Here is a 14,434-nt window from a genome sequence, read left to right as displayed (position 1 = left end):
TGTGGAGTGATTAATGAATATAATCAGGATTGGTTTTCCCTACGGTTTGCATATCGAAGGTTCTAGGAGTTTGGTACCTAACTAGTTGACTTAATTAGAGTGTTAGATTTAATTAATTTTGCTGATTAGTTAAACTTTGTAGCCCTTGAGACGATTGGTGTTGTCGTGTTGGGTCGGAATCTGGTTGATTAATATACTGCTTGACTTGTATCCAGTTCACAAGTGAGCTAATTTGAAGTATTTTATTATTAATCTAATCTCATGGCAATGATACATATGAGGCGAAGGCAACACTCAAAATTAGGTTTTCAACAAGTTAATATAACAAGGAAAACACAAACAAAGGTGTTTATTTCTTTTTCCTCTACCTTGTTGTTTTATCAGTAATTAAATTCACAGGTATTCACACACACATTCTAAATCATGCTTAAATTGTGATTTGAACCAAAAGCCAATTGTTCCATATGTAAGATACCAACTAGCTGATCTAGTAGGTCATAGTAAATCCAAAACACCGCTAAATCGCGTAATTTTTTGGGCACATTTAGTGTTTGATTGATCGGCAGTAGTGTTAAAGGTTGAGAACTTAGAATGTGCGACGTCCCACATAAAAGAAATATGTATCAGCAAACGCTTATATTTATCAACTAAGTATGATAATAATCTTCCTCGCCTGTTAAATCTTAACAACAACAGTAGTATATATGGAATGTTTTCCACACTTTACCTACACGTTTCTAAAGTTTCTTGTTCGGTAAATTGGATTTGACCTGCTTAAAAAATTCATCACCTATTACATGTAAGGTAAATGTGACTGCAAAGTCCAGGTCATAAAAGATGTGACTATAAACCTACTTTGCTTTGCAATCAAGCAATTATTAATTACGACCACCTTTACCTAAGTTGATTTTATCATCTGTGATTAATATATAATTATTTCTCACTGGGGATGACAACTGCCACGGATTAGAGGATGACCAACGCGACCAGCCCAAATGTGGTTTGTATAGGATGGAGATCGAAGTGTTAATATAAGTAGGTTTTCGAAGCTTTTTCTATTTCGGATTAGCTTTAATAAGTAGGTTTTCAAAGCTTTTTCTATTTTGGATTAGCCCTAAATCAATCCAGCACTTTATAGAAGAATTATAAATATTATGAACAAATAAATATAATAACAAGTGGAGCCTCAGACTCAGAATTTACTCCGCTGCAAATCTGCAATGAGTATAATTCAGCAATGCTCGATCTGCTTTCACTTGAGTTGTAATCTATAATTTACCTATCTAAAGACTATATTTATTACACTTGTTTTATCACTCTTTTTTTAAATTAAAAACTAAATAGATTTATTAAACTTCTAAAATCATCAAGTTAAAAATTATAAAAATTATATAATATATATATATATTTTTACTGTAGATTTGACATTTCTTTTGACTGAAACAGGTCCATACGTTAAAGGTTTGCGTAAAAATCCGAAAGACTGATCCAGAAAACAGAGAGCATGCAGTCAGAAGCACGAGGAAAAATCGCCACGGCGGCGCGTTTCATACCTATACCTGCTGCTGTGCTGCGTTCTCCGAGAGTCGAAGCATTCACAGCGCAAACAAGGACGGACACAATCAACGCACCCAACCGTTAAAAAGTGGGGGAAAAAAGGGGAAAGGAAAACTAAAAAAGGGGCATTCGGCAGTCGGCACCCCACTTTATTGCCACGGCCTCAAAGCACCTCCTCCAAGAGCAGTCCGCCATACTCCTCCTCCCCCTTCTCCTCTTCTGCTCTCTGTTTCTCTTTTGGTGTGTGGGAGAAGTTTTGATGTCGGCGCAGGAGTCATGCTGCGGGGGCATGTTCTGGGTGTACCTGATGGTGTGCCTGGGGCTGGTGATGTTCGCGGGGCTCATGTCGGGCCTCACCCTCGGCCTCATGTCCCTCAGCCTCGTCGACCTCGAGGTCCTCCGCAAGGCCGGAACCCCTACCGACCAAATCAATGCCGGTTCCCTCCTCCACCCCCTCTCCTCTCCTCTCCTCCCCTCCTCCTCCTACCTTCCACCTTTCTTTCTTTTTCTCTTTCTCTTTCTCTTTCTCTTACCCCCTCTCTCTCTCTCTCTCTCTCTCTCTGCTGCTTAATACTAGCCAAGATTCTCCCCGTGGTCAAGAACCAGCACCTGCTCCTCTGCACCCTCCTCATCGGCAACTCCCTCGCCATGGAGGTGAGGTCTCTAGCTTCCTGATCGTGACGATTTAATTAACGATCGATCCTGTCGTGGATTGATTTTTCCTTTCTTCTTGCTGCGCAGGCGCTGCCGATATTCCTCGACGCTCTGCTGCCGGCGTGGGGGGCGATCCTGATCTCCGTGACGCTTATCCTTGCGTTCGGTGAGGTGATTCCGCTTGAACATCGCGTTCCGTCGCCTTTTGAGATGAGATGGTGCCGGAAGGGCGATATGAATCTCTTTTCTTGTTTGATTGTGTTGTTGTAGATAATTCCTCAAGCTGTATGCTCGCGGTACGGGCTGAGCGTCGGAGCCCGGCTGGCTGGGGTTGTCCGGATTCTTCTTCTCGTCTTCTTTCCTGTCGCCTATCCCATTAGTAAGGTGATTTCTTGTCTGCTGTTAACGTAGGTATTGTGATTTTCTTTCGAACCGGCAAAAGAGACTTAATCGGATATGTTTAATGGATGCCCCATGGTTTCTTTATGTGCCTTCCCTTTGAATTCGCGAATATCGGCAAGATAAATAACTAATTTCGAGACGTTAGAGAACCTAGTAATGATCTATTTGGTGAATAATTTTAAAAATTGAATTGCACTGTGTAGCTAATTTGCTGTGCGATATATGGCGCCTCCGTGATAAATAAAAAGGCTTTCATTAGCTCGAATATAAGGTTTACGAGTTAATATATATATATGCCGATAACAATTTTGCCAGCAGCCTATTCTGCTGGCCGATCATGCCGTTGAGGTGTGTTTTCGTGCAGGGGTCGCGATGTTCACAGATTAGTTTATAGAGAGAATTCTTGAAAGGAAAAATAAGAGAAAAGAAAATTGTGAAATGAGCTAATCGGGCCATCACATGGGCTAATTCTGACTCATTGACAAAAGAACATGAAGTCAGCCTTACAAGTACTGCTGAAAAATCTTAAGCACATGTAACATGCTCCTTGTATATTGACCTTACGCAAAAGTTACATTTTGTACCTTAGAAAATTAAGTGATGAGAGCTCAAATCCTGGAAATACTTGCTCTGAAAGAAAAATTTTAATGTTAGCTGGACATGACCTGTTGTTTTGCATGTGCGGACCACAAGTCTTTTTGTGAACTGCACATTTCATATAGCCGTGTTTCTTCACAGCAATGTGCTCCCGAAGTGGAAGTAGGTGATGCATATTACTTTACTACTCGTGAGACCGGTTCCTTGTCTAGTGGGTTTTCACTAGATTTCACCCTTCTCAATTTGGGGGTTAATGTTTTTTGGGGCTAAATAACAACATAGCACCTTGGGCTTTTACTGTTATCTCAATTATCTCCTGAATTGTAGATTGCATCAATTTCAACCCTGCATTTTACCACCTTTTCAAATAGCCTAAAAAAAATTTGGATGCAGGACTTAATTAGAATGAGCTTGCATGCTGCCACAGTTATATATCTAAAGATTTATTCAGTTAAAACTTGATTAATAGATCTAAAAGTAAATAAAAAAAAATCTCTTTCTTTATTAGATGCACCAGAATTGGCAAATCTATATCTCAATATCTAGTTAGTTTATTAGACAATTTATTCAAGTTCTCTTCCTTTTCTTTATATTGACATAGACTCAACATCTCAATCGTTTGATGTTCATACTGTGGACAGCTGCTGGACTGGCTTTTAGGAAAGGGGCATTTTGCACTTATGAGAAGGGCCGAGTTGAAGACATTGGTTGATATGCATGGAAATGAGGTTGGGTTTACATTGTACATTTATTTGATTATTTATGATAATATGATAAGTGTTTTACACTACATTTTACGATATCTGGGGGTATCATATATATCTCGTCTATGCATTCACTATTTCTGCTAAGCATTTTGTTGGTAAAAAAAGAAGTTCGCTACTCTGTGCATTCCTGTTATGCTGATGTTAGCTCTTAACAACAACACAAAATCTCACTTTGCATGTTTGAAAATAAAATATCATGATTCATGAATGCAACAGAATATTTAGAAAGAAGGTCATTTGCATTAGTTTCATATTAACAGAATGTTGAGGGGAAAAAAAAATGGTGCTAAATATTCTAATTGGTTTCTTTCTACAGTGCCTAATCTTATAATGATCTCATGGGTTGAACTACTGGCCAATGTGCTGTTTGAGAGAAGCGTTGTTGTTTGTGTTAAGGTTTAACATTAGTAGAAGTTCATCTTTTGGTGACTCTATTTGTATTGTCAATTTTCTGATTTGCATGCCTGGACGACTTACATGTATGCATGAACGTTAAATCAGGAAAGAAGCAAAGAGAGGTTTTTCATATTTGCAGTACTTATGAGAAAGAAATATAGAAATTTATGCTGGTAGTTTTGAAGCAGGGCAAACAGTAAACCTTCTTTAAATTGCTTGCTAGGCAGGGAAGGGTGGAGAGTTGACTCATGATGAAACTACTATCATTACAGGAGCTTTGGATTTGACCCAAAAGACCGCTAAAGATTCTATGACGGAAATTGCCGATACCTTTGCACTTGATATAAACTCCAAGCTAGACATGTACATGCCTTTCACTGATTTCTAGTAGCTTCCATACTATGGGATTTTTCTCTATATGCTGCTGACATTTATATCTTGCTAGGCACACTATGGGTTTGATAATGACAAAAGGGCACAGTCGTGTGCCAATTTATTCGGGTAGCCCAAGAAATATTATTGGCCTTATTTTGGTGAGCACCTTGCTATTTTTTTGTGAAATTTATATGATGCATCTTTTACAAATAACTGTAAATGACAGTCTTTGTAGGACTGGTCATTTGAAGTTTGCCCACCAAGATTTTATGAACTTTTTGTTTATCTACTTGCAGTTCTTTTTATGATTTTTTTTTATACGTAATTTACTCTTTTATATCCTATTGGTACTTCCTTCTATCAAGATCACGAGGTTTCCATTTACAACAGATTGATTGACGGTCTAAATTAACCAAAGAGGAATGATGTACCAACATTTGACATGAATGTCAAACCTGCTGGGCTGTGATTTGGTTGAAATTGTGATGTGGACTCCACAGTGACCTATTAATCTCTTACCTATGGAATTTATTGGTCCCTTGTCCGGCATGCATGTAAAACAGTTCTGAGTGTAGCATTACTCTCAATTAACATATCATAAGTGAATTTATCCATGCATACAAAGCAAAAATTCAGTAGTTAATTTCTTTGCTGTATGTAAATTCTCTCATGATTCGCTTGTGGAGTATTAACTCCTTATTTTTCTACTTATATGCTCGAAACTTTGTCAATTTAATGAGTTGTCTTTCTTCAGGTTAAGAGAGTAGTAACTCCTTATTCTCTCTTTGTATGCTTGAAACTTTGCCAATTTAATGATTTGCCTTTCTTTCAGGTCAAGAATTTGATTACTTGTCGACCTGAAGATGAAGTTCCCATTAGAAATGTCACCATCAGAAAAATTCCTAGGTATATTCTTTATGTTTTGTACATTAAGATATTTCTTTGATTTTCTGACATATTAGATAAGTAAAAATATTTAAGGTCCTGTTTCTCAATTACACTAATTGGATCGAACTGTCTTTATTGTAACTAAGAATCAGCAGTATTTCTCAATTAACCCCATGCAATATTGAATTGAGAATCATATATTGTTTTAATAGGAAATTTTTTAGCTAACCAAGTTGTGCATTATATCATCTCTGTATCAGGGTGTATGAGGATCTTCCTCTTTATGACATTCTGAATGAGTTTCAGAAAGGTCACAGTCATATGGCCGTGGTCATTAAACGCACCAAGGATATTGGTGCATCCAGTGATAAAAGCAAAAGCAATATAATAGAGAACAGAATGAACCAGTATAAGAAAAATGTTCCTGCTGATGGTACTCCTGGTAAGAATTGTGAGAATGCTTTACTTCATAGTTTAAGTATATTATCCTCTCAAAAGATAGTTTATGTCGATTATGATTTTAGAAGTACCAATTGCATGTTTGATTCCTTTATGCAAAGAACTACATACAATTATGTATATTTTTCATGTAGCAATTCCTGCTTGTGCAGGAGATGGATCTCATGTAGCATTGGCTGATCATTTGGGTGTCACTTTAAATGCATCACCTTTGTATTCTAGTGTTTCTGGAATTCACAGTCCTCTAAAAAGAAGCAACATGGAGAAGCAATATGTAAGAACACAGCCAAAGAAGTCAGAGCGAGGACGACATGACAATATACTTGATGTTAATTCAGATTCCTTTCCTAGCTACTCATTAGATGAGGAAGTGATTGGGATTATTACAATGGAGAATGTTATAGAGGAATTGCTACAGGTCAGAATTTATAATATCTTTTCTACTGTGATTTACATGAAGCTATAGAAATATAGTATAATTTGGTTCCCCATACTTTTTATTATATTGTTATTATATATGTCATATTTACATCTAGAAAGGTCTGTTGCAATATGTTTTATCTATGCAGCTTAGAGTTGTTAGGGATTTTCCTGGAATTATACAATATTTTGGCATTTGGTAACGTATGAAGTTCGGTTCATTCAATGTCCAGTGAGAGAAAATATTCTCACACAAGGATCATAAAGTTCTGGATCATTCTTTGTGCCCATTAGTCTGCTCATGCAATTGATGACACCTAGTCTGTTAATATTTTCCTCATAATTGCATTCCCACTGCTTATCTGATTCTGCACTTTTAATTATTAAATTTTTTTTTTTCATGATTATTGTTAAGTAGTCCTTGCTATCTTACATTCGTTCATGCAAGAAGCTAAGTAACTAACAACTCTGCTTGATTGCTTTATGAAGGAAGACATATTGGATGAGACTGATGAGTATGTAGATGTACACAACAAGTAAGTAGCTACCATCTAAATTACTTACACTAAAATATATGGATTTGTCTCTGTTCTATCCCAATTTGTTTCTCTGACATATCATTCAAACACTTTAGCCCCTGAATTTTCTCATTTATTGCAATCCTATCCGTAGTCGCCAACAACGTCTGACAATGTGCGACCTTGTCCTGTAAAATGGCCTTTTCAACTGATTTAACTATACTGAAACAGAAAGGTTAGAAGTGTAATGGTCACTTTATAGGGATGATATTGGATGTATGAAAAAGTTCGGGAACTAAAGAATTCGAGCAAAAATATGTTGCGAAGAAGTTGCAGGCACAATCCATACATTTTGCCCAATTCCTTATTCTGCTGCTTTCTTATTGGTGTGTTATGATTACTAGCATATTCCTTTTGCAGGATTAAGATAAATATGCAGCCTCCAAGGAAAAGATCATCATCGAGATCTCCAGAGCCCACATCTGTTTCTCAGTTCCCACGAAGAAATCCAACGGAATCTCCGCTTTCACCTTATCATCAAAGTTCTATATTACGCTCTCCTGTTTCGCCTTATGCTCAAGCTCCTGTCCCAACACCAACCATATTAAGCTCTCCTGGAAAGTCATTTCCGAGTTCACCAACTAATCATATTGTTATTGGCTCTAGTTCTCCAACTTCACATCGAGTGAGTTAAATACTGTATTATTCTTAGACAATTCTGATTCTAAAATTAAGGTAAAAATTGTTATATGATAAATCTGGTATAATTTAAGGAATCTATTAATTGAATAAAGGTAATGCCAATAGTATAACGACCTGTTCATTGTAGGCCATACAACTTAATAGAATATCATAGTATATGCTATTGGGTGGAGAAAGCTTTTACCATTTCTACTATATAAAACCCTTGGAATTGTTGTAGTTCGTTAGTAAACTAAAGCGAGAGATTTTTATCACCTTCTGACCCCTAAAATGACAGAGTCTGCAACAGTGGTAAAAAAACAGTCATCCATATGTTTTGTTGGGAAGCCAATAGAAAATTTTGATTCTTTAACAGGTTTACGAGAAACGGTGGTAAAAAAATAGTCACCCATTTGTTTTGTTGGGATGCCGATAGAAAATTTTGACTCTTTAACAGGTTTATCAAGAGAAACTACCTGTCCTATTCCGACAGACTATTTTATCAGACTTGATTAGCAAAATTAGGATGGAGAACCTTCAAATCACTACTATCCTCTCCTGACAGTTAGCTTTTGTTTCCTATATACGCAAGCTCGGTTTTTGTGTGTCCTATCTTACTTCGACTTTGCAGGTTTCGAGAAAACTATATGAGAAACTTCAGAAGAATGGTGAGAGCAATGTTTGATCGCTTATCGCGGCTGATAAGGTTACTCTTCTACCTAACCTCATCAAAGTTTAATTATGTGTTACTTCTCACTGTTTTGTTAATTAAGTTAATAGGACAGTAAATTATAAGACATAAATTATAAGACATACTTGGAGCATCCCACGATTGTGTTTCTTGGATCAACAGGTCTTTTAATCTGACTCTTTAAGAGTTTGATCCATATTTATAATGTCATCTATCCATTGATTGCTTTTGTATATAGACATATAAGCTCAAACACCAATATGCTTTCTTATGGTTTTTAACAAGCAGATATTTTTGATTCGCCTTTATTCATGACAAATTTTTGGTATTATGTGGAAACATTGAGGATAGATTATATGTTTTCCTAACATAATGCATGAATGAAAGCATCTGCTTTTGTCAAAAATGTATTGTTGTTTTGTAGAAGAGTAATGCGACGCATACATCGTAAAACTTAATACTCATAAATTTTTTGTAGATCAGAATAAATCACTTATCTTATCATGTTTTTTTTTTAAAAAAATTTTTCTTTAAACTCCAAAGGGGTGGTTTGAATTTATGGATTAAAGATGGAAAATGTACACCTCCCGGAAGGGTGTACCCGTAGTATTTTTCTTTGTAAAAGAGCAACGCGATTTATACATCCCATGTATAGGTGTAATAAAAATATGATCCATCGTCTTCATGAGAGAATTGTTTTTTTCTTCCTTTTTTTTGCCCGTTTCAGCAGAAATGGTGAGAAAACGCCCCTATAAAAAATTATTTTTAGTCTCTATTAGAGCAAATCCAAAGTGAAATCCAACTTCAACAAAGACAAAAAAGAATCTCTAGCTGCATTTGAGAACTAAAAAATTGGGTCACATCAGAATATTTTACCTGCTCTTGATCGTTATTTTTTAGAATACCGATCAGATGCGATTTTGTAGGTTGTAGTTTATATTCCAGTGGTATTGTACGGAGAGGTTCCATATTGAAATTTCTCAAACTTCTCTGCAAAATCATAAATTCTAAAACCAGGCCACTTCTTTTGGGACTTAAATTTTGCGCTGCAGCAAAGACTCTATTTCTTGGTATTTGCCAAATGCTCTGGGGTAGTTAATTGCAGGTACGAATAGAAATAAAAAGAGAGCAAAACCAAAGCAATTAAGGCTTCATTTGGCATCGTGTTTTATCTATTTAAATAGATTTTTTAACATAAAAACGGTATAGTAGTGGGTAGTAGTAGTACATTACTAACAACTTTTTCTTTCGTGCTGTTTATTTGGTAACAAAACATAAAATTTTTAAAATAAAGCTTTTTTTCTTTTGAAATTTATTTAAAGTTGTCAGTATTACTTGGCCAAGTGTATTACATGCTAACCAATCACGGCGGCAACAAGAAGTTAAATTTTTAGACAATATTTCAAATTGTATATAATTAGTGTAAAAAAAAATAATAATGCCCAATGAGGCATAAGTATCTACTAATAAATTATTGCTGTTGAAAATGAAAACTCTTTTATTTATGTGAAAATGTATGAAACTTATCCGAACTAGGAATTATTTGGATTTGATTGTCCAACTTTTCAAAATTTTAATTTTATTATCCAACCTGTAATTCATCCGATTTGAATCAGTCAACAATATTTTGACTTCAAAAATTAGATTGATTACTTTAATAAATTTATAGTTGTGATAATAACATTAAGTATACTAACTAAACCTATAAAACATAATAAAATCGTATTCGAATTTTGAAGTCAAAGTATTGTCAACTAATTTAAATCAAACAAATTAGGAAATATTAGATAGTTAAATTAAAATTAAAAAAGTTGATAGTCAAATGTAAATAATTTATAGTTAAGTAAATTTCGTACTTTCTTAACCTCTATTTAGTTTGTGCTAATCTCAAAGTTTTGGAGGCTCGTACTTGAGTTCCGATTACTTGTCTTGCAAAGTGTTCATCGGGTGCGTCGCTTGACCACCACCCCTACATACTACTACGCATCTAGGCCGTAGAAGCACTCCCAACCTATGAGGGCCCCACTAGATGTACGGTTTGATCATGCGCTTCGCTCGCCGGCGTGGAGCCCGCCGGCAACTTCCGTTTCTTTCTCCAGTCAAAAGACTAAACGACAAAAGTGAGAAATTTTATTTTTAAAAAATACTTTTGATAATTTTTCTTTTTATTGATTTATTTTAAATTTTTATTAGCAAACTTAATAAAGATGCCGTCGTAGCCCTGTCACCAAAAAACAAATTTCGGCATATCAGCGGCTGTTTGGTTGTACGTAGTTATAACTGTACTATAATTATAACTGTATGTAAATACAAATGCTTGCATTTGGTTTGTTGCATTTAGCTCCATCTGTTGCAGTAGGAATTATATAAGAGGAAGCTCAACTGTAGTAGTGAAAACTACGCCTAAATTGATCGCAGTTCGAACTGCAGCAGTTAGAGAGAGTAATTTTAAACAAAAAGTATATTTACCTCTTTAATTATTTTTTAAATAAAACATATATATATTTATATTTGAGATAATCTCACCATAATATATATAAAATAATAAACTTTTAAAAATTATTTCTCAACTATATGCAATCAAACAAACTATTAATAGTCACAGCGCTTTTCACTGCATCCAATCAAATGGGATGCATATAGTTACAATTACTATATTTTTAACTATATATATTTTCAACTACACTATATTTATAATTACACCTAATCAAAACAAACTGTCCTTAGATGCAGAGGACAAAACTTTAATCTATGGGTGGGTAAGTTGGGAAACAACGTAATCCCGGAAATTAGGCTTGAGTGGGCTCTACAAAATTCTCCTTTTTTACTTTTTTTTTTTTTGTGTTACTCGTGAGAATTTTAAGAATAAAATAGTGAGTTTTGGTTCCAAATTGATGCTCATGCCATTTTTTTAAAAACAGATTTAAGGATTCGTTTGTTATTAAAAGCTATTTGACATTACTGGATCAAAAGGAGTTTGAATTAAAGTATGCAAGGATATTTTATATCTTATTTTTGCTGGTGATATAGGTGTTAGAACCTTAATAGAGTTAGATCCGTAACTTTATTGGAGGAAAAGCACTAACGTAGTTCATCCCACAAGAACAAAGAAAAAGTAATGTGCAATGAAATAGTATTCAGTTTTGTTTAGGGTTTTTCTTTTTTTTTTTTTTCACTATTCGCTTCGTTTATTTCATTTAGAAATAAACTTAGCTAGAAATATGAATTAACTAAAATTTGAATTTGGGTCTCGGATACCAACCACCAAGCCTTTTGTCGCTTGCTCTAGGAACGGTCGGTGGGTTTTTCCTTTCTTGTTTGCATATTTTGAGGGATGGTGCGTAACAGCACAATTAAAACTACAATCATAGTGTAAAAAAGTAGTGAATCATTGGAGACCAATGGTTTTTTAACACAAGATTACAAATAAGTGTTCAATCAAATCCAACTCACTAAAGCAATTAATCTTCGTGAAGTTCTAGGCTTCTTCGAACAAAAATAATTGGTAAACAACCTACACTAAATTGAGTTGAACACAAGTTACAAAAGCAACCAGACGAACGATCGAGTCAACATCAACGTACTGATCGCATCAACAACCCAAACTGTTCAATATTTTTATTTTTAGATACATGATATCACGCACACGTTGTGAATGATTTAGAGCGCGTTTTTTATAATTTTTTGTTATACTAATACGCATAACATGAAAATTATTAATAGATTCCTATGTAGTTCCAAACGTTACAAAAATTTGTTATTCAGAGACGCAATCCATAATCCATATATAATGTTAGTTATTTATTATTAGCTAAAATAGATTCAACTTTCTATTCTGTGGTAATAAATTTAGAAAACTAATAATTTGAAATAAATTATCCTAATAAATTGCGTAGAGCTGTGATCCATAGTATACCCAACGAAAAGAGGTTAACAATAAAAATTTAATATCCATGTGAATTGAGTCAGATCGAAATCCATGAATAATGTGGTTGAGCTTTTAAATGCAATGAATGTGTTCTTTCTATAAACACATGCTTTTATAATAGTTAATCATATTCCTAATAGTATATTATTAGTTCATCACAGTGATGATGATAGTGTAATAGCCTTAGCGAACCATCGAGGCCCCACCAATATACATAAATATTGAAACTTTCAAAAGAGTTATTCTAGATCAGGTCCCATTCACAACTTAGTCAATTTCTTAAGCCCGTTTTGTGCGTACGCCATCAATTTGTTTCCACCAAATGGACCATTCACAACAAAGGCCTCTTCGCTACATATAGCAATCTCTCACTATTATATTTTCCTATCTTGTTTGTTTTTTTTTTTTATTTTCCCTCGAAATCATCACAATTGCACTCTCTGGGAGGAGTCTTTGGCTTCTTGAGAGCAAAATGGAAGGCATTTCCTCGGCTTCTCTATCAGTGAGGGCTTCGGAGATCGCCAAAAGCCGCGAAGAGCTTCTGAGGCTACTAAACGACGTTCCGGAGTCCGATTACGAGCTCTCCCTCACCGACTTAGTCGAGAAAGAAGGATTAACGTCGGAGACGGGAGCGGTAACGAAAAAAAAAATAATACATGACGACGAAACGAAGGAGAAGAGGCCTAAAATGAATGAGAGGAAGAGGAGAGATCGCAGGAGTAGTTGCGGTGGTAGTAGCGAAGGAGTGCTCCTAAATTTCTACGTGCCAACGTCGTTGACACGGAGCCTCACTGCCGCACGGACGAGCCGTGGGGGGGTGGATCAGCGAGCTAACACCGAGTATAACAAAAGGTATATAACTAGTGTTAAGATTATACTGTGTTATTTTCTATCAGATTGATTTTTTTAAGTCACGTACTAGCAAAGATGATTATATATCTCTTCAGTTTATTGTTTAAGGCTATTTTTAAATTATTTCTATCAATCGGTTTTTTTGGACACTGACAATTAGGTGTTGACGATCATTATTTGTTGATCGGTTATGATGTGACCTTAATATTTGTTTGGTGATTTTAAAAGTACTACGTAGGGATACGTATTTCAACACAAATTTAAGCTAATCAGCCTATTCTCCGATTTGACGTTGTGAATGTGCTAGATGAGCAAATCACCAATCCTGATCCTACATAATTCTCTTTTTTTTTTAAAAAAAAAAAAAGAAGAAATTCTATGAAATTCATCCTTTCCAATCAATTTTGTCATTAAGTCGAACACCGATTTTACAGGAAATTCAAACCAAGGATAATCTTTTCATTCGACTGATTGTTACATACATCAATTAATCGTTTCGCGCTCGAGCTCCTGATATGCAAATGGCTTTAAGTCAAGTTTGTTTAATTTACAGGGACAGGGAACCAGCTGCGACACCGGGATGTTGGTCGGCGTTATTGGAGTACCGTCGAGGAAAGTCGAAGCGAGCAATTTTACAAAGTGGCAGATGAACAACAGTAATCCTGGATGCAGTTTTGATTGCAGAAGATGTTCTTTAACATCTTATTACTAACTGCGTGGTGGTTGATATCTAATGGGCCTTTTTAGGGACCTTCTTTGTGTGGTATTAAACATTTGGGCCGCGACGTAACGCAGTTATTCGATCGATTATCCTTAGTTTCTTTGATTGTAGATAATGTTATTAATCCAAATATGGCTGTAGATAATGTCATGTATCCGATTAATGGCTCGAAACTGAAAATTGATCCGTAATTCACTAATCCTGAAAATTGAATCAGGCCTTTGCTTATTTTATGGTTTTGGACCATCATTCATTCCTTAGCATAAGATCAATCCAAAGGGGTCCCATGTCCACTCTATAAGAGTAAATTTATTAAGTAATCTATGTGCTTTGAAAATACAGCAAATTCTGAACGTAACGGTAATCTTACTCATTGTTCATGTTAACTGAAAAAAAATTCAAATTAAAAACAATATACAAATGATTGCTGTTTTCAAAAGGGGTGTGATAACACTATATTAAGTTTATATTACTATTGTCTATGCGTATAAAATATAGCTCTGTTAACAATATTATCACCCACGGTAA

General features: G+C 35.3%; 2 protein-coding genes across 3 annotated transcripts; both read left to right on the top strand.

The window, feature by feature from the left end:
- Window positions 1,514-8,713, top strand: LOC109707939 (DUF21 domain-containing protein At2g14520-like). 2 transcript variants are annotated; one of them, XM_020229486.1, is made up of 13 exons: window positions 1,514-1,994; window positions 2,135-2,211; window positions 2,299-2,382; window positions 2,482-2,595; window positions 3,852-3,938; window positions 4,597-4,736; window positions 4,819-4,906; window positions 5,581-5,654; window positions 5,897-6,078; window positions 6,230-6,513; window positions 7,005-7,051; window positions 7,454-7,718; window positions 8,346-8,713. In XM_020229486.1, exons 1-13 carry the CDS (start codon window positions 1,817-1,819, stop codon window positions 8,397-8,399), a joined length of 1,674 nt encoding a protein of 557 aa, XP_020085075.1. In that variant the 5' UTR covers window positions 1,514-1,816; the 3' UTR covers window positions 8,400-8,713. The 2 variants fall into 2 exon arrangements, with proteins under 2 accessions (XP_020085075.1, XP_020085076.1); XM_020229487.1 differs by having other exon boundaries at window positions 1,517-1,994; window positions 6,248-6,513.
- On the top strand, window positions 11,653-14,134 carry LOC109708021. The gene is made up of 2 exons (XM_020229588.1): window positions 11,653-13,185; window positions 13,739-14,134. Exons 1-2 carry the CDS (start codon window positions 12,806-12,808, stop codon window positions 13,833-13,835), a joined length of 477 nt encoding a protein of 158 aa, XP_020085177.1. The 5' UTR covers window positions 11,653-12,805; the 3' UTR covers window positions 13,836-14,134.

Source organism: Ananas comosus, linkage group 3 (assembly GCF_001540865.1).
Source record: "Ananas comosus cultivar F153 linkage group 3, ASM154086v1, whole genome shotgun sequence".
NCBI classification, from domain to species: Eukaryota; Viridiplantae; Streptophyta; class Magnoliopsida; order Poales; family Bromeliaceae; genus Ananas; species Ananas comosus.
The sequence above is the reverse complement of the archived record's forward strand: the minus strand, read 5'-3'. Positions and strand labels throughout refer to the sequence as shown.